This window comes from Acomys russatus, chromosome 13, assembly GCF_903995435.1.
Source record: "Acomys russatus chromosome 13, mAcoRus1.1, whole genome shotgun sequence".
In the NCBI taxonomy this organism is placed as follows: Eukaryota; Metazoa; Chordata; class Mammalia; order Rodentia; family Muridae; genus Acomys; species Acomys russatus.
Genome location: NC_067149.1, coordinates 16,480,371 through 16,505,365, shown reverse-complemented (window position 1 = coordinate 16,505,365; position 24,995 = coordinate 16,480,371). Strand labels below are relative to the sequence as shown.

The following is a 24,995-nucleotide window of genomic DNA, read 5'->3' as shown; positions in this document are numbered from 1 at the left end:
TACGACTGGTGCACGGGGGAGGGTCGGGAGGTGAGACGTCGGGGTCCCGACTGAAATGACAGGGTAGGAGGCGTTTGGTTCCGGGAGGGGGGCGACTGGGCGGTCCTGGGGGCGGGACCCAGACGCCGAGCGGCCGGGGATGGGCGGTGCTGGAGAGCAGGGAGGCTCGCCCCGCCCTGAAGGCGGCGCACTAGAAGGCCTGAGGTAGCCTTGGGCCGGCGCTGCACCGACGGCTGGCGGAGAGAGCTCGGCGGAGGGCCGGGCGGTGCGCTCCCGGGCGGAGCCGAGTCCACGGGGCTCCGGGCGGGGCGGGGCCGTCGATCGGTCCGCCGCGCAGCTCGTTCAGGTGCTTGCGACCGCTCCACGTAGCCAGGCGTCCGGTCCGCTCGCTCGGGGCGCACAGACCTCGGCTCGCGGCTGTCGTAAGCCCAAGTCGGGTCCTCCCCCCCCACCCCATCCCCGCCCGCCCTCCCGAGTCCCAGGACTCCGGCGGAGCCATGGCGGGCCCGGGCCCGGGGGATCAGGACGAGCACTACGATTTCCTGTTCAAGCTGGTGTTGGTGGGCGACGCGAGCGTGGGCAAGACGTGCGTGGTGCAGCGCTTCAAGACCGGTGCCTTCTCCGCGCGTCAGGGCAGCACCATCGGCGTCGACTTCACCATGAAGACGCTGGAGATCCAGGGCAAGCGGGTCAAGGTAGGAGGCGGCGCGGCCCGCTGCTTTGCTCCCGGCGGGCGGTTCCTGGCTGGTCCTTCAGCCTCTCCTTCTTTCGGAACGGGCTTGGGGCCTTGATGTCCGCGCTGGGCTGGGTTCAGGTCCGAAAGCACCGACTTGGGTTCTGGGAGTGGTGACAGTGGGCGGACAGAGCGTGGAGGAGGGATCCTGTCCCCCTGGTCCACTCCCCCGACCCCTCCACGGCTTGGGGACTCCTCCAAAATAACTTGCGGTGGAAGGCAACCTGCGGGCCGTTCCCTGAGCGCCGCGCATGCCGGGACAGACCCTCCTCTGCGTGGCCCTCTGGGGAGCACTCAGCCAGATAACGACATCCCCGTGACCAACCGGGAGGGACCAGGAAGTAGTGGCTGCTAGGACCGGTGGGCCAAAAGTTTTTGTCAGAATTTCCTCCGTGGCCACGCCTCCCTGCAGTCTCATATGGACTTGGTGGTGGAACTCGACTCCTCTAGGACCAGCGCGGGGTCGGGGGTAAGGGGGTGGGGGCTTCCCCAACTAGGGGTTGATGGAAACTGAAAACTTCACAGATACCGGAAGGTGGGGGAGAGAACCAAACTTTGGCAATGACCCCAGCAGAAACAGCAGGATGTGGTTGCCACAATGTCCTGGCAATGATTTGATAAATAATATTTGTGATGAATGAAATCAGTTTCTTAACCTAGGTGACTGCCCGCCCTAAAAACAAACAAACAAACAAACAAACAACAACAAAAACCGGTAGCATCCTGGACAGGACGCAGCATCGTTCCTACTCACAGAGGCACTCAGTAACTTTCCTGACAGAAAACCTTTGCCATTTTTCATGGCTTCGAGCTCACAAGGATTTTCCAAACAGCTCTACCAAGTACTGGGTGGGGGCTCTCCTGTGTTTTCAGGACTTGAAGCCAGGGGGGTGGGGGGGACACCGAGAGGAGGAGATGGGAGTCTCTTGACCCTGGTGCTCTGTGGCTCAGCTTATTTGGGTGGCTGTAGGCCTGTTCTCTGTTGCCCTTGGCTGGGATAAGTCAGCTCTTTGTTTCTATAAAGTTGGGATAATTCCTGGGTGTTGCCTCTCTCTCCTGTCCCCATCGTGTAGAAAAAAAGCAAGTCAACAATCTTTTTTATTTTTTTATTTTTTTAAATGACCACTGTGCCTCTAGAGATTTGCCTGCAAGGTTTTTAAACGGTCCTTTGGGTTTCCGGTATATTTTGGTGTCCGTGAGGTGGAAAGGGCCAGATGCAAGGCAGATTTGGACCATCCCTTTGGAGCAGGTGGTGGAGGAAGGGCTGTTACGGGTGCAGTCAACATGCAAAGTACAGTGTGAAAATGAGGAGGACGGTTCCCCTTTGGGAAGCTGTAGGCCTGTGCCCAGTGTGTGTGTGGCTCTGTGCTGACTGGTCAAGGAGGGGGCAGTATTCCTGTTTACCTGTGGAGATAACCCGTCACCTAGTGCAGCCCTGGGTGGACTGTGCACTTGCGCTTAGGTTACGCAATGTGGTCACTCCAGATTTTCCTCCTAGGAGGCAGCCTCGTGGTCCTGGGAGTAGCAGAGCTCTGTGTGTGTGTGTGTGTGTGTGTGTGTGTGTGTGTGTGTGTGTGTTAATACCTCAAAGCTGTGTTGGTTGTCCTTTCTAGAAGCTCTTGTGAGTCAGCTGTTTAATGGTGTGTTGTACAGGCTGGAGGGCACTGTTACCGATGCTGTTCTTTCTCTGGTGCTGGGGGATTGAACTTAGACACAAGCTCTACCAGTAAAGCCTGTCTCCCACCTGATCTGGGCTTTGTAAGAGTTTGAGGAAGCTTGGAGGCAGGCCACCATCCGCCCCGGGCCCTGCTGAGATTGGAAGTTCCCTGCAGTGAGTTGGGAAGGCCAAGAAAGCAGAGGCTTTGCTTCCCACAGGTCAAGACCCACTGCATTCAGTTCTGTGTTTCAGTCGTCACAGCAAAACCATCTCATCCCGTTCTCTGTTTCGGTTTTACTTGTTCGTTCAGAGAGTTCTGCTATAGTGGAAAATTGAAAATAACAGATCCTGATCAAGTTCTTTTTTTTTCTATAGTCACTTCCCTTTACAACCGTTGCCCTGTGTCTCACCAGCCTCAGCCTCCAGCCTCTTCAGCCGTCTTCTTTAAACATGCTGAACTTGTTCCTGCCTTACCAGCTTTGCTCTGTTTCCCCTTCTTGTCATACTGTGTACAGCTTTCCCACAGCGTCCTCCCGTGACCTCCCAGGTCTTTTCCTCCTATTGTCTAGGTGTTTAGAGCACTTTACCTAGACTTGAAATTACCTGGATTGTCTCTTCCTGCTGAAGATAAGGCCCTGAAACACCCAGATCCTGTTGGCCAGTGTCAGACACATGTGTTCATTATATGCCTGTTTACTGGTTAATATTTATAGAGAGGAAGCCAAAGCCAAGAAAAGTAAAGTGACTGGCTTACCTGCAGTCTCCTATAAGAGAGGGCAAAACCAGGGTTTGAACTCTGTTTTTTGTTTGTTTGTTTGATTGGGTTTTTTAAAAAATTCAAGACAGGGTTTCTCTGCGTAACCTTGGCTGTCCTAGATTTGCTTTGCAGACCAGGCTGGCCTTGAACTCACAGTGATCAGCTTGCCTCTGCCTCCCAGGTGCTGGGATTAAAGGTGTGCACCACCACACCCGGCCCAGGATTTGAACTCTGGATTGGGCTGGCTTCTGGGTACAGCGGTCACTTTCTGATCCCCTCTGTGCCTGGAAAAGTGACCCCAAAGTTTTGAAGGGTGATGGACCCAGTGAACCATCACACTCTCTGGGAGCAGAGTGTGCACCTGGGCTTCTTTTCCTTTTCCTCTTTGTTCTTTCAAAGACAGAGCTTCATATAGTCTGGGCTGGCCTGGCCTCACACCCATTGTGTAGCTGAGGACGCCCTTGAACTTGTGATCTTCTTGCCTCTGTTTCCCAAATGCTTGGGCCAAATGCTCGGGCCACAGGCACCTACCACCACAGCCAGTGCTCACACTTAGGAATCTTATAAATATTTTCAATAAGAGCTGGCCCCAGGATATTTCAGAGTGTTTTATCAGCTAATAAGAACATTGAGATAGGCCCACTCAGGGGCTGGTTAGATGACTCAGCAAGTAAAAGTCCCAGGTGCCTGAGTTTGACCTTAGAACCCAGAGTGCAAGGTGAGGACTGACTCCTGAAAGTTGACCCCTGACCTCCACACAAATGCATGTGTGTACCTTCGTCTATGTGTGCGTGTTCAACACACACACATGTCATAGATAGACATTGAATTAAAAAAAAAACAACAACAAAAAACAAACCCACTCAGCCCACATAAGCTGCTGTGTGGGTTCACAAGCCTCTTCGTTTGAGGTGTCCTGGATTTGTTTGACTGGAGCACTGAGGACTGTACAGCCAGGACACATGAATCGCAATGCTGCTTGTCTGTCTGATTGCAGAGTCTGAACAAGAACACTAGGCCAAGAGCCTACTAGCTTGGGCCGTACTCCTGTCCTTGCAGCTGGAGTCCTTTCTTGGAGCCTCAGGCTTCCTCAGCTCTGAAATGGGACGAATGACCCCTGACCTATTTGTGAAAGTTGTTGAAAGACTGTGGACATGCTTGGAGACATTTACGTTTTCCTGGCTTGTGTTTTTAAGTATATTCTTATTATTGTGTGTGTTCGTGCGTGCATGGGTGTGTGCATGCGTGCATGGACGTGCTACAGCAGCAGGCTTCGGGAGGGCACAGGACACCTTGTGTAAGTCCCTTCTTCACTCCCACTGTGTGGGTCCTGTGGATGGAGCTCCAGTCGCCAGGCTTGGCAGCAAGCATCTTCACTCACTAAGTCATCTTGCTGGCCCTTCCTAGCCTTCTTTTTTTTTTTTTTTTTTAATAGATGATCTATTCATATTGGTTTCAAATTACAAAATTTCAAAGACTTAAAGGGATACACAGGGAAGTTTCCGTTATTCCTTTCTCCCCGAGGCTACCCTGAGCCTAATAAGCAGAAAACAATTAGTACTGCCCATTTCTTTTTTAATCCCCCAAATATATTGTAAATAAAGCAAAAAAAAAAAAAAAAAAAAAAAAAAAAAAAAAACAAAACCAAACCAAAACAAAACAAAAAACCCGTAATGATGCAAACAAGTAGAAGAGTTTTTTTTAACTGTTGCTTTTGTTACTATTTTCCTCTCTAGATGACTAAGGATGGTGAGGTTGCTTCTCTTCCCTCACTCTTCCCTGCTGCGCTGCCCCCCAGCCAAGCTCTGCTCACACCCTGAGTCCTTTCCCACTGCCTCTCACTTCCTTTATGTGGGCACACAAAGGCCTGTTATGTAAACCTGGTTTTGCAGATCACTTGGCACCCAGGGCCCCAAGTACAGGCAGCCTGGTTAGGGTTTCACAAACCCTTTACAGGGCTTCCTCAGGCCTCCTGGCCACTGGGTGGAGACACCGCCACACCTGTCCTCCATGGAGTCTGTGCCTTTGGACGAGGCTTTCAGTGCATTGTTCTGGCCTCAAGCTCATTGTGCCTGGCCTCATAAATGTTCTTTGTTTTCATACGTACTCCTGTTACTTCCAAAGTAGGGGTAGGGAGGTTAAAAAGAAGTGTGTGTGTGTGTGTGTGTTTCAGTGCTGGTGATGGAATCCAGAGCTCCTGGGCACTCTACACAAGTGCTCCTTGCTGAGCTCCGCTCCCAACCCAGAACACTTTGGTTTGTCCTCCCAGCTCTCCCAGGCTAGGATCTGGCTTTGCGTCTGTGCATTTCCTGTTCGGATAAAATCAATCTGACGACTATTCGGTTCTGCTCAGAAATAGTAAAAGGACTGTTAGATAAGAGACGTTCTAGGTCACGGTGATTTCATGAAATCTGTTCTTGATACCAGTGGCCACCATCATCACTGTAAACTAAACCTTGCCTCCTGAGGATTCTGCCCGTCCTTGGGCAGTGCTCATGTAGGAATTGGGGGTGGAGCACAGAAGCAAGCTAACCCCTTAGCTTAGCATGTGTTACCTTGGGCAAACGGTGGCTCCTCTTCTAACTTACCATTTTCTAAGATGCCTTCACAGATTCTTCTCCAGTGGGTCGCCAGCAGAATGGGAAGTGATGGTGTGTAAGTCCCTGCAAGAGGAAGTGGCGTGAGGAGCCAGGAAGTGTGGGCTCTCTGTCTGCTTGTCATTGACCTGCCTCCCTCTGCTCTTCTCGCTTCCCTTTTGTTTTTATAACTGCCTATCTCCCGCAGCAGCTCAGAGTGACCTTGAACTTGTGGTCCTCCATCTCTACCTCCCAAGTAGTATTTCCCGTGTCAGCTACCACACCTGGCTCCGTTATGGTTTCTCTGGGTACTTGGGGCATGAGACACGGTTAGTGCGTGCATGTCTCCCCTCGCCTCTCTCATTGTTTCCTGTGACCTTTGCAGTCAGCCTCTGTGGGAGGCGTCTCCACTGTATGAGAAAAACAAAGGTAGCCTGGATGTGGCAAGTCTTGAACCAGGCAGGGCCTGGCCTTTCGCCTGTTGGTCAGAAGCTGTTCTGGTTTTGGAGTCTTAACGTCCTCCACCACTGCAGCGAGCATACAAAACCAGCAAGCGAAGGAGGTGGGGATTGGTGTAAAATCTTGTCATGGAGGCCAGCAAGTGAGTGGCTCCGAGGGTAAAGGTGCTTACTGCCAAGGCTGGCGACCTGACTCGAGTCCCTGGGACCCACATGGTGGAAGGGAAGGATCAGCTCCTGAAAGGTGTCCCCTGGCCCCCACACTTGGTGGCCCGCAGGTGCTCCTCACTCCCAAAGAAGTGTTATTTAAAAATTAAAAAAATAAAGTAAAATCTGGCTGTCATAGATCATTTGCACTGTGCACTGTGATTAGCAGTATTGCTTCAACATTGTAATACCAGGTGCTTAATCTAAACAAATACTTGTTTCAATGAATTGGGCAGTGTTGAAGATGACCGCTAAGACCAAGAGAGAAAAGTAGTCTTCAAGACTAATGTTTGAATACAAAATACTTTGTTCATATTGCAATAGACACCAACCAAATGCTGGTAGAGAAAGCGCCTCTAGCCTGCTTCGAGTCCTTGAGTAAGGACCTTTTGTCATTAATATCTTATTAGCTTCATTTAATATCTTCTCCTTTTTGTTGTTATAGTTTGAGACAGGGTCTTATTATGTAACCCTGGCTGGCCTGTACTTGCTGTACAGCCCAGGGTAGCTTTAGGTTTGAAACAACCCTCCCATCTTAAGAGCTGGGATTACAAGCTTGCCCACACCCGCTTCTTCCACCCTCAATTGTACCACTTTGTCTTGGAGACCTCGGTGGAAAAAGAAGAACCAGTCCTCAGTGCGATGCTTGAGACTCGGTTCTTTTATTTACAGTACTGGAGAGTGAACCCAGGATCCAGCACATGCTAGGCTAATGCTTTACCACTGCACTGTATGTTCAGCCCTTTTTTAAAATTTTAATTTAATTATTTTTATGTAGGTCTGGCTGGCCTAGAATTTACTTAGGTTGACCTCAATGCTGTGGTCCTCCTGTCTCACCCTTACAAATGCTGCTGTGAGCCATCATGGTGGCATCAGACTTCATTTTGGACCAAAGAACTGCTAACACAATGGCAGGCCCTAGTGGCCTGTTGACTGTTTTTAATCACCAGATCCACCCCTGCAGACCTGCCAGAAGAGAAAGTACAAGGTTACAAAAAGAACTCTGGGTGTAGAGTGTCATAGCTGATTGAACATTTGGAACTCTCATTTCAAGAAGCCAACTCTGAGAGGAACAGCACCCATCAAAACACTTAAGTTCTAAGCTGTGATGCCAAAGAGTCAATCACATTGCTGTACTTTCCAGTCATATTTGTTTTTGCTCATATATATATAAATTTTTTGAGACAGGGTCTTATTATGTAGCCCTGACTTGCCTGGCACTGGCTATGTAGACTGGCCTGGTCTGGAGTGCACAGTGATCAGCCTGCCTCTGCCTAATGAATGCTGGGATTAAAGGCTTGTGCCACCACTTTCATCTTTATTTTTGAGATAGGATCCATGTTAACTAGCATGGGCTGGTACTCCTGGGTTCCAGGGCTTGTCCTGCTTCAGCCCCTGGGTAGCTGGGATTAAAGGCATGGGTCACTGTATCTGGCTTCACATTCCACATGGGATGGCATCACTTTGCTCATGAACACAGGGAAAAACCTAAGTACTGATGTTTATCGGGTCTGATTGCCCAAGCCTGTAATGTCAACTTCTCACAGCCTCAGGCAAGAGGGTTACATGTTCAAAGTTGGCCTGGGCAAATTAGTGAGACCTTGTCTCAAAAACCAACTAATGGGTGTCCGTGAGACGGCTCAGTGGTGAAAGGTGCTTGCTGCCAAGCCTGACGACCTGTGTTTGATCTCTGGGGTCCGCACGTTGGGAGGAGAGCTGCCCTCTGCCCTCCACGTGCACGTCCCTTTCCTGCACACAAAAATAAGTAAAATGTAGTAAAACAAGAAACCAAACAACCCACCAAACAAACAAAACCAGTTGTAAGGGTAATAGCTCGTTGCTGGAGTGTTTGCCTGCCCAGCATGCCCGCCCTATGTTCCGTTCCCAGCACTGTAAAAAGTAAAAAATAGCCAGCTGGTTCACTTTAGGTTAGAGGGCACACCCAGGTCCAGAGGACAGTTCTGACATGGTGCCCTGTGTCAGGCTTTTACTGAATGTGTCTCATATTTTTTTTCTTTCTTTTCTTTTTTTCTTTCTTTTTTTGAGACAGGGTCTCTCTATTATATAATTTTGACTATTTTGGAATTTGCAGTGTACACCAGGCTGGCTTTGAACTCACAGAGATCTACCTGCCTCTGCCTCTTCAGTGGGATTAAAGGCATGTTCTACTATGCCTTTTTTTTTTTTACATTTAAAAAAAAATTTATTCATTTTATTTTATGTGTGTAAATGTTGACCTGAATGTATGTATACCATGTGCTTGTCTGATATCCCTGGAACTGGAGTTACAGACAATTGTGAGCAGCAGAGCAGGTGCAGGGAGTTGAACCTGGTCCTCTGAAAGAGTAGCAAGTGCTCTTAACACTGCGTCACTCCTCCAGCCCATTTTAATTTTTGAAGTAGTAGCTTTTTAAGGGGACTAAGTACACCTTGACTTGAGAGACCAAGGTTTAGCCTCCAGCCAGCAGGTATGGATTAGTTTTCATTGCTGTAACAGAATAACAAATAAGTAAATTAATTAAAGATAAATAAATAAATGGCTTATTGTAGGTCACAGTTTTAGAAGCTTCTGGGTATTTTCCTTGGCTGCTTTGGGCTGGTAACAGAATACATCATGGGAGCGCGTAGCTGAGGAAGACTTGAAAAAAAGAGAGCAAGGGGCTGGAGCGATGGCTCAGAGGTTAAGAGCACTGGCTGCTCTTCCAAAGGTCCTGAGTTCAATTCCCAGCAACCACATGGTGGCTCACAACCATCTATAATGAGATCTGGTGCCCTCTTCTGGTGTGCAGGTGTACATGCAGGCAGAACACTGGATACATAATAAATAAATAGATCTTTAAAAAAGAGAGAGAGAGAGAGATATCTTAGTATCTTTTCAAACTCCTGTCCCCAGGGCTGGAGAGATGGCTCAATAGTTAAGAGCACTGGCTGTTCTTCCTGAGGACATGGCAGCTCAAAACTGTAATTCCGATTCCATGGTTTCTGACACCCTCATACAGACGTGCAGGCAAAGCACCAATGTACATAAAATAAAAATAAATAAATTATTTTAAAAAATCATGTCCCCAAGGAGCCAATTTCCTCTTACCAGGTTCTACTCTCTAAAGTTCTACCATCTACTGTTAGTGCCACGGGTTGGCCACCCAACTACTGTTAGTGCCACGGGCTGGGCACCCACCTGCTGTTAGTGCCACAGGCTGGCCACCAAGCTGTAACTGTGAGGGGAGGTCAGTCCCTGGCTGCAGTTTGCTGAAGCCTTGTCATTTCACACCAGACAACTGCTTGATTGCCATTGCTGTGGCGGGGAGTGCAGAAGCCGGATGAGTTGTTGGTGGTGGGGATCGAACAGAAGGCCTAACAGAAGCTCCTCCACCAGCTCCCAAGTTCCTTCTTTAAAACTTAGCTTTGCAATGCTGGGAATTGAACATAGGGCTCCACGTACGCTGTGCAAGCAGTCTACCTCTGACCTCAATTCCAAACACTATATTTTTTTGCAGTTAGAGTTACTTTTAGTATGTTTCAATGAGAAGCTGATTCTTCTTCTTCTTCTTCTTCTTCTTCTTCTTCTTCTTCTTCTTCTTCTTCTTCTTCTTCTTCTTCTTCTTCATCATCATCCTAATTTTATGACCAAAAAATAAGTTACAGTTGTCAGGATAAATATCAGTTTGGTAGCTCTTACTTGCTAATATTTGCTACGTTTGTATTTTGGTAAAATATGTAGAAAAATAAAAAATTTAGGAAGTACACAGAAATTCTGTGAATTATGTAGAATACATCACACAGAAAAATACTTTTATAGCCCGATGTGGTGGCACACACCTTTAATCCTAGCACTCAGGAGGCAAAGGCAGGCAGATCACTGTGGTTTACAAAGGGAGTCCAGGACAGCCAAGGCTACATAGAGAAACCCTGTCTCGAGCCCCCCACCCCCCACAAAAAAAAAAACCCAAAAAATAAAGAAAAAAGAAAAACAAGAAAAATAATTTTGTTATTGAAGTGTCAGGGCAAACTCGCAACTCTGCCTTTCTGAGGCTGCTCCTGGCTCTGTTGAGAGCCACGGCCTTGCTTGGGGTAGCTCACTTGTTAGAGTCTGTGCTTGGCCTGTTCAAGGTCCAGGGTTCCATTCCAAGCTGTGAAGGGAAAGCTGTCTTTCTAAGGCTTCAGGCTGAGCATTGCTGGAACAGCATGCAGCTGAAATAAGAGCGGAGGCGAAGGACACACAGAGCCTGCTCATGGATTCGCTGTGCTTGTTGAGTAGAGGTTTGGACTTCAGCTCCCACTTAGGGAGAGAATTCTCCTGGAACTGACAGGCTCATGGCTCATGGTTTGCCCTCTCTCAGTGGTCCAGGTCCCCAAGAGGAAAAGGTACAGGAGATGGTGTGGCCCCTGTTCTTCAGGCCTCATCTCGGATAGCACCCGATGCTGTCACTGTGGTGGCTGGAGATTCTGAGCCATGCAGCAGACACACCTGGTGCAGGCAGGGCAACTGTGTTGATAGTACAGATAGCTACTATAGCGCAGGGCCCTGTGGTGGCTATGGCTGCCGTGGACAGGCACGGGTGTACATTGCACGCTTGGACAAGCCTGGAGGATGCCGCAGTCCACCTTGTCCAGGTGTCATGGCGACAAAAGGGTTGCGGGAGGCACTGATAATGGAGGAGTGTTACTGAGGAGGCAGGGGACAGAAGGTGCTTCAGATGCCACGGCTGTATGCATGCCGGACCATAGAAACACACTAAGCAGCGTGGGCTACAGCTTGGGAGTGGGGAGAGATGAGGCTATGGATTGCTCCCAGGTCAGCCTGATCCCGCCGGCATCGCGTCCACCGTGTGCTGAGGGCAGCAGGAAACAGTGTTCAGTTTTGTCTGAGAGAGCAGGGAGGCTGCCCCAGCGCTGTGTCCTGCAGGCTGGTGTGGAGCAGGACAGAAGCACCCAAGACCGAGTTGAGATCCCAGCTACTTTCTCTTTACCGAAGTAGCGGGGCACAGGGAGGGTGGGGAGGAGCGGAGCCTGTGGGGTGGTGCATTTGACTGAGGAAGTCTGGCAAAACAAGAAGGCCTGGCCGACTGGGAGTGCAGCTCTGGGGTAGAGCAACTTGCTAAGCAAGCCTAAGGTCCTAGCTTAACCCCTCCCCTCCCCCACTTAAAAAAAGAAAAGAAACAAGACAGAGTCACCTTACCTGGTGATAGAGAGAGCTTGAGTTTAGAGATTTAACTGGGGGCGCTCTGAGGGCCCCTGAGGGCATAACTTGTGGCCTCTAAGAATGTCACTAAAGGCTCTCCTGACAGACACAATCACACGAAGAGCTTCACTGGGTGCTGTCCTGGTCCCCTGGTGCCCATCTGCACCGAGTCAGGTCCCTGGGAAGGACCCTTGTGCTCCAGGCTCTCCTTGGTGCTGTGGCCTCATGGATAGTAGTAGGTGGGCGGCCTGAGCTTCCAGAAAGGGAAGAAGAGGTTGATGGGAACACTCAGCCCTTTATGAACAACTGAGGTAGGACTTGTTTGCCAAACGTAAGCACATCGAGAACATTCAGGCAAGACTTCGATTCTTGGAGGGAGGTGGGGGGGGTGCAAGGGAAGGGACGGGATGGGACGTGGGGGGCCGGCGGAGGATGTAACTCATTGAGGAGCCTTGTAGACAGTGAAGGGCTAGGGCTCGGAGTTCCAGTGCCACAGCCTCTGGCCTGGGACTGGAGATGTACAGTGTGATATTGAAGCTGGGTATGCAGCTTAGTTGGTACAGTGTTTGCCCCACATGCCATAGGTTCTATCCCCTGCCCTGAATAGAACTAGGAATGGCGGCATATGCCTGTGCTCCTGAGACTCAGAAGACGGAGATGGGAGGGTCAGAGCTCAAGGTCCCTTTTGGCTACACAGAGAGTTCGAGGCCAGCCTGATTATGTGAGGTCCTGTCTCAAAAAAAGATTGGTCTTTTTATTATTTTAGTTAGATAGGGAATGCCAGCAGCTGTGGGCACCCTGCTGAGTTCTGCCTATCTGGATACAAGGCACCATGGACCATTCTCTTAGCACAGCTGTGAGATGGGCAGATGCTGTCCAAAGTGTGATGAGGACACCTGCAGACACGGCTGCCCTTAGTCGTTAAGGAACTTCCATGCAGGAGCCACGCTACTACAAGGAACTGAAGTGCTGTTTGATGCTGTGTCTTGGCTATGTTGGGGGAGCAGGAGGAGTTGTGGATGCAGGGGCTGGCGCCATCCCTCTGATATGGCCTCCCGCAGATGTCCTCAGGCCGGTGTGTTTTCACTTTTCTTATCCTCACATATTCTGTCAGATCAAGACTTGCCTCTGGGCACTGGGTTAGAGTTAAACACTGTTCAATGCAGTTAACACTAGCAGTGGTAACAACAGGCCTTTATTATTAGCACCCTTTTATAATGTTTATTTTTCCTTTAAGTAAGTTAAGATCTAGGGGATGTCTTAGGGTTTCTGTTGCTGTGAAGAGACACCATGACCACAGCAACTCTTATAAAGGAAAACATTAATTTGGGGCTTGCTGAGAGTTTCAGAGGTTTAATCCATTATCGTCATGGTGGGCAGCGTGGCAGCAGCGTGCAGGCAGGCGTGGTGCTGGAGAAGGAGCTGAGAGTTCTGCATCTGGATCCTCAGGCAGCAGGATACTATGCTTCACATGGGGCATAGCTTGAGCATATGAGACCCCAAAGCCTGCCACCAAAGTGACACACTTCCTTCAACAAGGCCACACCTACTCAACAAAGGCAAACCTCCTTAATAGTGCCACTTCCTATGGGTCAGGCATCCAAACACACGCGTGTATGGGGGCCGTACCTTTTTAGGCCACCATGGGGCCCAACATGGTTTGACAGCTATTAAACTTTTCCTGGTACCCTGGCTGCCTTGAGCAGGGGATTATCAGCCAAGCAGTGGGCTCTGATTGGCCTCATGGCTCCCTTGCTAATTTGAACACTCCATGGATTCCATGAGGAAGCTACACCAACTTGGTAAACTCCAGCAGCTGTTTCCCCTCAGGACAGAAGTGTGTGGCGGGGGTGGGGGTAGGGGGTGGAGGGGGGCAGGGGGAGGGCCGAGGCGGGGGGGGGGCACACATTTCTCTGGCTTAGCAGAAAACCTGTGATTGAGGCAAATATGGTCCTTGATTTGTTTAAGGACACAGCGATAGTGCAGATACCCTTGGCACAGCACAGCACAGCACAGCACCTTTCTGGCCATTTAAGAAGTCAGTTCAGTTCATGTTTACACTCTTGTACTGAACCGTGGGGTTGCAACATTAGATCAAATGAAAGGCTTCTCCTGAAGGCTCTTTCCTTACCTACTTTTCATCACTATTATTAGTAAAGTGGGCTGACATGGTAACACAGAGACACGAGGAAAGAACCAGAAGCTGTGGCAGTAGAACAGCAATAGCAATAACAGGGCGGCTGAAGAGTTCCTGAGAACAGCCGGGACAGAAACACGGGAATAGAGGGGCAGACAGCGGGGCCAGGGGGCCAAAGGTGAAGAAATAGAGGCTTTCAAGAACCAGAGATGAGAAACGGCTAGCTCCAGTTGCTTGAAGAGTTCCAAGGAGCTGCCAAGTCTTACGGATGGGCCAGGGGCCCTAGACACATTAGGCCTGAGAGCTGCGACGCCAACCACTGTCGGCGCTAAGGCCCCCAATATTGAGGTTCATGAAGGAGCATAGTGCAAGCTGTGGGAGACTGAGGACCACAGTAGCTGCCAAGGGGCCACTGCTGATTAAAAAGCAAGGGCAAGCCAGACATGATGGCGCACGCCTTTAATCCCAGCACTGGGGAGGCAGAGGCAGGCAGATTGCTGTGAGTTCGAGGCCAGCCTGGTGTACAAAGCAAGTCCAGGACAGCCAAAGCTACACAGAGAAACCCTGTCTCAGAAAACAAAAACAAAAACAAACAAACAAACAACAATAACAAAAACAAGAGCAGTGAGCCTCCAGCCTCAGGACCCAGAGACAGAAGCCTTTGGCTACTAAAGCCTGGAGCTTGAGCTGTAGGGCTGCTGGTCCATCCCAGGGGCACTGGGGTGGGGTGGGGTGGAGATGGCCAGCTCTGGGAGACCTTTCATCACCTACTCACAATTCTTATTAAGAGAGCAAGACCCCAGCTAGACAGCAGAGTGGCCCTGCCCACCTACTGCACTTCCCTTGAATGTGGCTTCCGCCTCTCATTCGTACAGCACACTGGGGGCTTTGCAGCACTGGAGAACCTGCAGCTAAGTTCTTCCCTAGAGGACAGAGCACAGGCCGCGGAGGCTGGTTGGAGGAGGAGCCCTCAAGCACTACCTCCTGGTTTGACTCATGTCCCAAGACATCATAAAAAATAGCTCAGGAACTTGTATTTGGGTCAGTCTGACCATCTCAGTTTTTGCCCTGAGAACTAACTTTTCCAAGGTTTTCTTCTAAGGCGAAGAAGCCTGAAACTTTCCACTGTCTGTTTACTCAGGACAGACTCCTCTTCCATTGGGAGGGACAGGACAGGACGCATGTCTTGGAACTGAACTTCCAGTGATGTTTTTAACCTAGAAAACAGGGTTGATTTACTGCAGCCATGTGACTTAATTCAGTGAGCCACGAATCCCTGGAAAGCAGCTTGCGGTCTCGTCGTGTGTGTGTGTGTGTGTGTGTGTGTGTGTGTGTGTGTGTGTGTGTGTCTCTGTGTGTCTGTGTGTGTGTGTGTTGCTGTATCTCCTGCGCCCTGCCTAGCTCCTAAAGCCCTCTTGTTGGATACTTGAGTAAAATAGATAATACTTCCTATGGTACGGGCTGTTAGAGAGGCAGGAGCACCAAGGGAACAAGAGTTCCTTTAGCTTAGGGCTGGAGACCAAGTACCAGGGAGAGCTGCCCTAGGGTGATAAAGGATGCATAGGAGAGTCTGAATGCTAAGGTAGGACCCGATGGTGCGGACAGTATTGCTTCATGGCGAGCTTGTGGAGACTTGTGGGCCAGCATAGCTGGGGGGTCATTGAGTGTGGGACGGAAGGGAGCCCCACCCCCACCGAGGGATTCCAGGCTTCCTGTTACAGGGTCAGAGAAGGGAGAGAAACTCACCCGCCCCACCTTGCTTGGTGGCCAAGGAGGGCAGCGTGTTGTTCTGAGCATGTGTGCTCTGGGAGCCCATTTTTGTCCTCACTGGACTCAGAAGTGCTCTGGTCCCTGCTCAGGGACACAACTCCAGGTAGCCATGGCCTGGAGAAGCCCTCCTAAAGGCCAGGTGTGGGCTGGGAAGGCCTGAGAAGCAGGTGTGCCAGGTGAGAGAGTGCAGAACCAAGCCCTGCTGGGCCCTCCTGTGAGTGCAGCAGCAGGGACTGGTGTGGTGTCAATGCGGTAGGTGTTCTTGGCAGCTTGAGGCTGATTTCTGTCCTCTGTGCAGTGAAAAAGGCGCTCAGCTTTCATAACGCTCAAATTGACCCACAGTCGGCTGTCAGGAACTGGGGCTTTGGTCTGATTCCAGGCCAGGCTCCTGGGACAGAAACAGCGCCCGTTCCTCCAGTGTTGATTGGTACTGAACAACGTCTTATGCTAGGCACTGTGAACATCTTATGCTAGGCACTGTGCTGGGGGCTGAGGAGAGAGAAGAGAACCAGATAGACACAGGCCTGTCTTTATGGAGCTCACATGAAGAGTGTGTGTACGTCTGTGTCTGTGTGTTTGAGTTTGTGTGTCTGTCTGTGTCTGAGTGTGTGTGCGTGTCTTGAGTATGTGTGTCTGTGTCTGAGTGTGTGAGTGTGTGTGTGTCTGAGTGTGTGAGTGTGTGTGTGTCTGAGTGTGTGTGTGTGTGTGTGTGTGTAGGTTATGTCAGGCAGTGAAGTATTGTGAAGAGGATTGAGTTGGGTCTGAGCTGGGCTAAAGCTCATCGATAGAATTCTTGTTAGCATGTGTTGGATCCCAAGTTCCCAACACTGTCCAAAAAGAAAGAAAGAAAAAGAAATTGGGGTGAGGGAGTAGATGGGACTACTCTGTGGAGGTGATGAGTGAGAGTTCATTAGAATAAAAAAGGAAGTGATTGGGCTGGAGAGATGGCTCAGAGGTTAAGAGCACTGGCTGCTCTTCCAAAGGTCCTGAGTTCAATTCCCAGCGACCACTTGGTGGCTCACAACTACTTGTAATGAGATCTGGTGTCCAGAAACACAGGCAGGCAGAACACTGTATACATAATAAATAAATACATTTTTTTTAAATAAAGGAAGTGATCATGCAGGACAAAAGCCTTTGCTACTGTGACCTAGTAACTCAGGAAGCGTAGATTTAATTGCTTTTGTTTTTCCCCCATCAGTTCGGCTCTAGACTACAAATCTGTTTCTTCTTCTTGGGATTTGTTGATCTCCTTGGATTTTTAAGTCAGTGTCTTTTATCACACGTTGAGATTTCTTGGCCCATAATTCTTTCATCACATGTCCACACTCCCTCTCCACTGCCCATGCCCAGCAGGAGGCCTCCCATAGGCCACTGACCTTTGTCAAATGAAGAAATAAATGGTGGTGAAAGACCCTACGCCCCATTGCTTTGGCCAAGGTGAATCAGCAGGCACCCATGCCCCAGTCCAGCCTCCTCACCACCAACTGTGGTATCATTAGACCCAATATTGTACAGCCAGGACCCGGGGAGCTTGCAGAAGACCCAAATGCAGACCTCACTGCAGCCTGGGAGCCAGTTCCTCACTCCAGTGGTCCTCATCTGCAGCTGCAGTCAGGGTTAAGAGGATAGCTTGTCCATGAAGGACTCTAGTCAGAAATGCCTCTTGTCATGAGGGACCCTAAAGCTGTGAGGCCAGCTGCTTTCCTCCAACCCAGTCCCTCTTCTTCCTCACACTGGATCTCTGAGTTGCTTTCTTTTCTATCTTTTTCTTCTCTTTTCTTTCTCTTTCTCTCTTTTTCTTTCTTTCTTTTCTTTCTTTCTTTCTCTTTCTCTCTCTTTCTTTCTTTCTTTCTTTCTTTCGAGAGAGGGTTTCTCTGTGTAGCCTTGGCTGTCCTGGACTCACTTTGTAGACCAGGCTAGCCTCGAACTCACAGAGATCCACTTGCCTATGCCTCCTGAGTGCCGGAATTACAGGCATGCGCCACCACGCCCAGCTCTTATTTTATTTTTGTGTGTGTACATCCAGAGGCCAGAAGAGAGAGTTGGGTGTCCTCCTGTCACTTCCCATCTACTCCTTTTGTGGCAGGGTCTCTCCCTGAACCTGAGGCTAAAGTTTTCTTGACTAAGCTAGAAGCCAGCAAGCGTCAGTGACCCTGTCTCTGCCACACTTGGAGCTGAGGTTACAGATGTGTGTGGGGTGGCTGCTTTGCTGTGTGGTGCTGGGATCCAGACTCTGGTCCTTTGCATTGCACAGCAGCCACTCAGCCTCTGAGCCACCTCTTCAGCCCTGAGTTGCTTTCTAAGGCTCACAGAGGACTTTCTGTGATCTGCCTTTAGGCCAGTGGACCCACTGTGGGCATGGGTCTGTGGGCTGCCCTTCCTGTCCCTTTGACATGTGTCTGACGGTTCGATCCCTTTCTTCAGCTACAGATTTGGGACACGGCTGGCCAGGAGCGGTTCCGAACCATCACCCAGAGCTACTACCGCAGTGCCAATGGGGCCATCCTTGCATATGACATCACCAAGCGGAGCACCTTCTTATCAGTGCCTCACTGGATTGAGGACGTGAGGAAGTATGCAGGCTCCAACATCGTGCAGCTGTTGATTGGTGAGCTAGGGAGGGGCCAAGAACAAGCCTCCTCTGTGCCTTCCTCTTTTTTCTTTCCCAGTACAGGGCAAGCCTGCCCAGGGAAGGGCTGAGCTTGACCAGGAAAGGAGCCAGAAATTGAAGCAATAGTTTGCGAGTCCTGATTCCTCTTTTCAGCGTCAAAGTTAGATCCAGAGTTGAGATTACAAGACAAGAGGTGCAGGAGTTCGCTTGGCAGCCCCTTTGTGCCAGACCGTCCAGCTCTAAGGCATGGCATTTGCAGACAGCACTGCAGGAAGCAATGTGGCTGGTTTACTGCCTTGTGGTTGAGCACTTGGCTAGTGTGCATGGGGCTATAGATTTCATCCTCAGCAGTGCGGGGGGGGGGGGGCGGGAAAGCAATAAAATGAAAAACTGAGAGAGGCCATAGAGTAAGAACTTTTTTTTTTTCATTTTAAAATTACATTGTGTGTGTGTGTCTGTCTGTCTGTGAACACGTATGGATGCACACATGGATGCACTGCTGTCACATGTAGAAATCAGAGGACAGCTGTTAAGAGTCAGTTCTTTCCTTTTACTAAGTGGGTCTTGGGAGCTAAACTCAAACCACTTAACTTGGCAACAAGTGTCTTCACCTGCTGAGCCATCTTGCTGGCCTAGAATAAGAAGTTTAAACATTTAAAAAATCTTATCTGTTTATCTATCTATCTGCCTGCCTGTCTACTTACTACGTCTGTCTGTCTGTCTAGTATGTGTATATGGGTATACACATGCCAAAACCTGTGTGTGGAGGACAAAGGACAATTTACATTCTGTTTTCTCCTTCCACTGTGCAGGTCCTGGGGATTGAGTCGAATTACTTAGCTTAACAGCAAGCACCTCAAATCACTGAGTCAACTGTTGATGCTTTTTTTGGTTTTGTTTTTTGTTTTTTGTTTTGTTTTTTGAGACAGGGTTTCTCTGTGTATCCTTGACTATCCTGGACTCGCTTTGTAGACCAGGCTGGCCTTGAACTCAACAGCAATCCCCCGCCTCTGTGTACCGAGTTCTGGGATTAAAGGAGTGCACCACCACGCCTGGCTCGACACACACTATCTTTCTCTGAGCTCTCATATTTATACCCTTCAGAGTCCCCAGAATTAAACTAACTGCAGCTGGCAAAGACCACACCCCTGTCTGTGCCAGGAGACAGGCCATCATCAGCTGGCAAAGACCACACCCTGCAATTATCAGCTGTGTAGAAACGAGAGCCCAAACTAAAATCCCACACTTGAGATTAAAACAAAAATATGTTTGCATAACATAACTGAGCTTTTAAAGAAACCAAAACTTTCATTACAGCCAGCTGAGAATAAAGAGTTTTTTAAAAGGAAAAAAAAAAAAAAAGGCAGCCTGACTTGGTGGCTACACCTGTCCCACCTCTCAAGAAGCTAAGAGGCAGGAGGATTGCTTTAATCAACAAGTTCAAGTCTAGTTTGGACAACCTAATAAGAACTCCATTTATTTATTTAATGTTTTTCAAGACAAGGTTTCTCTGTGTAACTCTGGATGTCCTGGAACTTGCTTTGTAAACCAGTTTGGCCCCAAACTCAGAGATCCACCTGCCTCTTTAATCATGAGTGCTGGGATTAAGGGTGCATGCCACCACCACCCTGGCTGAGAACTCTTTTTAAAAATGATTCAAATAAGCAGGGCCTGGTGGTGCACACCTGCAATCCCAGCACTCTGGGAGGCAAGAGACAGGCAGATCTCTGGTATATAAATTAAGTCCAGGATGGCCAAGGCTACACAGAAAAACCCTGTCTTGAAAAAACAAAAAAAATAAATAATCTAAAAATGGTTCAAATGAGTGTGGTGGTGTTCACCCTTAATCCCAGCATTCAGGAGGCAGAGGCAAGCAGATAGCAGATCTTTGAGCTCAAGGCTGGTCTGCATATCAAGTTCTAGTCCAGCCACAGCTATACCTGTCAAATAAATAAATAAATAAATAAATAAATAAATAAATAAATAAATAGGAGCTAGAGAGATGCCCAGTGGTTTTGAGCTGTCTCTCATGACCTGAGTTTTCCCAGCATCTACATTTTGGCTCAGACCATTTATAACTCCAGTTCTAGGGGATAAGACATCTTGTGGTCTGTGGGGCTGCCAGGCATACATGTGGTTTACAGACATACACACATGCAAAACAGCCACACACATAACATTTTTTTTTAAAGGTTAAGATAAAAAGGACTATTTAAAGAAGAGTCGGTCACCACACCCAGCGGTGTTTACCCGGAGCTGGTGGAGGAGGCCATGTTTGGGGGCCCTTGGTGTGGCTTTGCTGGTTAGGACAGTGCAGGTCTGGCACCTGTGGGTCTTACCAGGCTCTGCTTGACCTTTCTCCACAGGGAACAAGTCAGACCTTGCCGATCTCCGGGAAGTCCCGCTGTCGGAAGCACAGAGCCTGGCCGAGCACTATGACATCCTGTGTGCCATCGAGACCTCTGCCAAGGACTCCAGCAATGTGGAGGAGGCCTTCACCAGAGTGGCCACTGAACTCATCATGAGGCATGGAGGCCCCATGTTCAGTGAGAAGAGCACCGACCACATCCAGCTGGACAGCAAGGACATTGCAGAGAACTGGGGCTGTGGGTGCTGACTGGGGTGGGGGGCAGGGCAGGCAGGCCGAGACCTCTTCCACCTCCACCAGCTTCGGCCAGTCAAGCCCTACCCTTCAGAGTTAGCCCCCCCCCAGGGCACACTGGCTTCTCTAGGGGGATTCCACACCCCTGGCCTGGATGCTGGGTAGGAAGGCAGAAGCAGGGTATCCTGTGCTGAGGCTATTAGCCCAGGGCAGGATGCTGAGGCTATTGGTCCAGGGCAGGATGTGGACCATGCCGCCAGCCAGCATCTGCTCCCTCCATGTTCTTCACATTCCAGGACAAGCCTGAGCCTTCCAGCATAGACTATGATGGGAAATGGGCTGGCTGTGCTGCCCAGCCCCCCTCGTGCTGGTTTTGACCTTCTCCTGCCTTGACTGCTGCAGCTGTGCAGCAGGTTGCTGCTCTCCAGGGATGTGGCTGGTACCCCAGGTTCTTCCGGGTCATTCTCCGGCCTCTAACCAGACTGTAAAAAGCACATCAGTTAGGCCCATGGACTGGTGCCGAAGTCTTGTCCTTGGGAAGCCTGAGCTCATCGGGTGGAAGTGGTGCCCTCCCTCACTGCTAGCTTGGAGCTCCTCGCTCCCTGGGCCTGGCTTGCTGCCTTACCAAGACCTCTCAAGTTTTTCTGCTTTTCCATGTAGCTTCTCATTTTCCCTGACACAAGCGTAGGGCCAGTGGGGGCGCTGTCTGCAGGCTAATAGCCCAAAATGTTGCCAATCAGGTTGCAAAAGCGGCTAATCTGCCCGTGTAGTTGAGGAGTGAGATAAGAAAGTGAAGGTTTAAGGAGTAAGAAGCAGTTTGCACAGGCAGCTCAGAGCACATGCCAGGCCCGGGGAGCTTCTGTTGTGTCCCAGAGGCTAGGGTAAAGGGCCCTGAGGATGACAGCCTCTCCCCATGTGGAGAAATTAAGTCCAGAGCTTCTAGGTCCCCGTGGTCCTGGTCTGGTTTACAGTTTCAAAGCAAAAAGGCTGGTGGCCCAAGACCTGGCCCTCTCACACACTTCACTGGCCCTGTGCCTGCCTTAACGGGTGCTTCCTCTGGGGTCAGAAGGAAAAGGTGTGGTTCTTAGGGTGCAGGGCTGTCCTCTCCTTCTACCACCTCAATATAGACCCCTCCCTTACCCTAAGAAAGAGACTGCATTTAGACCCACAGGAAGGCCACATCAGCCTCCAGGGCTCAGTCTAATCTAATATGGATCAGGATGTTGCCTGCATCTCCTCCCGCTAGCATCCTGCCCTTGTCACCTATCTGAAGCATTCTGGTCTGTCAGCCCCCTTCCTAGCAGGGCTAGAAGCAGGGCATGTGGCAACTACATAGCAGCCAAGAGAGACAGAACTGTGGTGACCTAGATTACCAGGACTAGCCCCACTGCCCCCATTTCAGGTAGGATTAGCCAGTTCTGACTGGATCTAAGGTGGCCTGAGTGAACCAGGGTCTGTTTGGAGTGCTTCAGGTGGGGATCATTGAGTCTGCACTGGGTAGGAGCTGCAAGTAGCTGTCTGCTTGCCTTTCCTGGGCCTGATGCAGTTGAGAAGGTCCTGTTTGTTGGTTTCAGTTGCCTCAAACTCCTGGCAGGGAGAGCTCATTCCTTCCCTAACCCCTCCACTGGAGAGCCTGGCTGCACCCATGGGTGGATAGTACCCATCGCTGAGAGTGTCCTTTACACATGGTCGTTAGAGGTCCTCTGGCATCGGTGGTTCCATGAGCAGATCCTGTTGGGCCGATGTTTCCAGGGCCAGGCAGGAAGGCAGCCCTGACCTTGCTGAGCTCTGGTCTTCTGCTGGTGAGGAGCTTGCCAGGTCCTGGGTGTGTGTCTGGTGTTCAAATGGAAGTCCCAGTTTTAGGATGTGTCTGTCCATCTGAGCCATTGACCCTGCTATAGCTACCCAGGACTGCCCGGCAAGCCTTACTCTTTAGCAATACCAGTGTCGAGCCCAGCCAGGACATTGGGACCCTTCCATACTTGGGGCTTAGAGGAAGGAGGTAGAGGCCTTTTGCTCTAGGCAAATCTCTACCCTGTCTTCCACAAGATGGCTCCTGACCGGTGATGGGGCTTACTCACCACCCTAAGCCATGAGCTCCCTTCCCAGCCTCCGAGGCAGTGTTTCTCAACCTGTGTATCATATAACCCTTTTGGGGAGGGCATTTGAATGACCCTTTCACTGGGGTCGCCTAAGACCATCAGAAAACACAGATACTTACATTACGATTCATAACAGTAGCAGAATTACAGCTATGAAGTAACAATGAAATAATTTTATGGTTGAGGTCACCACCACATGATGAACTAACTGTAATAAAGGGTTGTAGTGTTGGGAAGGTTGGGGACCACTGCCATAAACGCCTAAGCCGCAACAGATAGAACAAAATAAGCCCTGCTTGGTCGTCTTCACTGGTGGTCTCTTGGCTCACCCAGCCCAGCAACCAGGAAGACTGTTTCCTTCTCCATTCACAGGAAGATCACCTCACTTCCCTTTCACAATCCCGGGGTGCTGAGGTGTGTCTGAGGCCCCTGCCCTATGCTCGAGCAGGAACAGTCCTGCTCCTAAGAGTTTAACCCAAACACCAACTTCCTTGAGCCCCGCATTCCACACTGTCCTCTTGTAACCACCCCATTCCCCCCACACACCCCTTTTCCAGTTTCACTGCCGGACACAGGTTGGAAGGCCAGACCTGGGTCCTTGACCCAGTGTGAATGGCCGTGGCCTACACAGCCTGCCCACCTCTCAACTCACTGTCATGTCCTGGGCCAATGTGATGTCCCTCTCCCAAATCTCTCTGTCAACCTGCCTTCTTACAGCACAGAATCCCACAAGTGACCCCAAAGCACATATCTCTGAGGGGAGACGGCCCCTCCCCAGCCACAGGCCCTATCCCCTCAGTATCCTGGCAAGGACAAGTCCTTGTCTTGATCCCTGGGTCCATGGCCTGGTAGGGCCCCCTGAGTCCTGGACTGAAGCTGGCGCCTATGGAGAAGCTACAGCCACCATTCCAGACAGTAGTGCCAAGGCACCTGCCCTCTGAGCCTTTGTCAGAAGGAGCCCTGGGCTTCAGGACCAGAAAATAGCCAAGCTGGAGAGTCAGGAAACAAAACCAGCTGCTTTCCTTCCCCTGGGCAGGCTTGGCCACCAGCAGCCCAATGCGCGTCTGGGGCAACAGAAGTTTAATCCCTTTCTCTTGTTTAAAAGTTCCCAACAGCAGGAACACGTGGAGGTTGGATGCTGCTGGGGAGGGTGAGGGAGTACCCTCAGAAAGGCTGGTAGGGCCAGGGTGACTGTCACAGGACTAGAGTGAAGGATTATGGTCTTTCTAAAGGTACCAGAGAAGGGACTCGTGTCTCTTGGGGTAGAAGTCTGACCCCCAAGGACACAGGCTCCAACTGGGGGAATCTACAGGAACCCCCTGGTGCACAGTGAATTGGTGGCCCTGTCCCAGGATGCTGCCAGCGGTGGGCCTCTAGCCAAACTCATCCCTGCATGGCCTGAATAAGGGCACTGTGGCCAGCCCAAGGATGCCGTGCACACTGGGGAAATTTTCACGTTACCTATTTATGGATATGTAAGTCTTTCTATCAAATCTATTTTTGAAACATGAAAAGTTGCCTTTCTGGATATGTCGGAGCCAGTGTACAATTCAACCATTAAACATTTCTGTACTGACTCAGTGCTCATGCTTGGTCCTGTCACCTCTGGGCGTAGAGCTTGCCTGAGTGGCCTTACCTGCCATGCCTCGTGGAGTCTCCAGACTGATCTCCAGGATGGGTGGGTAGGTGGGTGCACCTCCTTACTGTCGGACCTGGTCTGGAGAGAGGAGCCTGACTGACCTTTCCTCCCGTCTTGGGCTGCTGCTGAGCTAAAAGCAGTCAGAAACTGGGCCACATCTCTGCCAGGGGAAGTGGTGACTTTGGGACTCTCCTGGATCCCACAGATGGGATCCTGTCAGGGAGGGCTCCTGGGTGATGGTGGCCGGATCTAGGAAGGAGGGGTCACACCTTTTTTACTGTACATTGAAAGACCACAGAGTTAACATTCTGGACCCTGCCAGGGTCCAGAAGGCAGGAAGAAGCAGAGCTGTGATTCTAAATGGGCCCAGACTGCGTGTTTCTCTGCCCCATTATGTGGCAGATGCCCAGGTGATGACTATCAGAATCAGGCACCCGGCCCACAGGCCCATGAGCTGGGAGCTTACCAGGATGACCTGAGTCCATTTTTAGTCACGCGTGGAGATTCTTTGCTGGTGGAGCTTTTGGACATCTGGCTGTTAGCCTGTCTTCCAAGAACCTG

General features: G+C 50.3%; 1 protein-coding gene across 1 annotated transcript; it reads left to right on the top strand.

Annotated features, from left to right (window-relative positions):
* The first annotated feature begins 411 nt into the window (after positions 1 to 411).
* On the top strand, positions 412 to 20,783 carry Rab43 (RAB43, member RAS oncogene family). The gene is made up of 3 exons (XM_051154863.1): positions 412 to 695; positions 17,905 to 18,088; positions 20,458 to 20,783. The coding sequence occupies exons 1-3, from the start codon at positions 498 to 500 to the stop codon at positions 20,706 to 20,708; spliced, it is 633 nt and encodes a 210-aa protein (XP_051010820.1). The 5' UTR covers positions 412 to 497; the 3' UTR covers positions 20,709 to 20,783.
* The last annotated feature ends 4,212 nt before the right edge of the window (positions 20,784 to 24,995 follow it).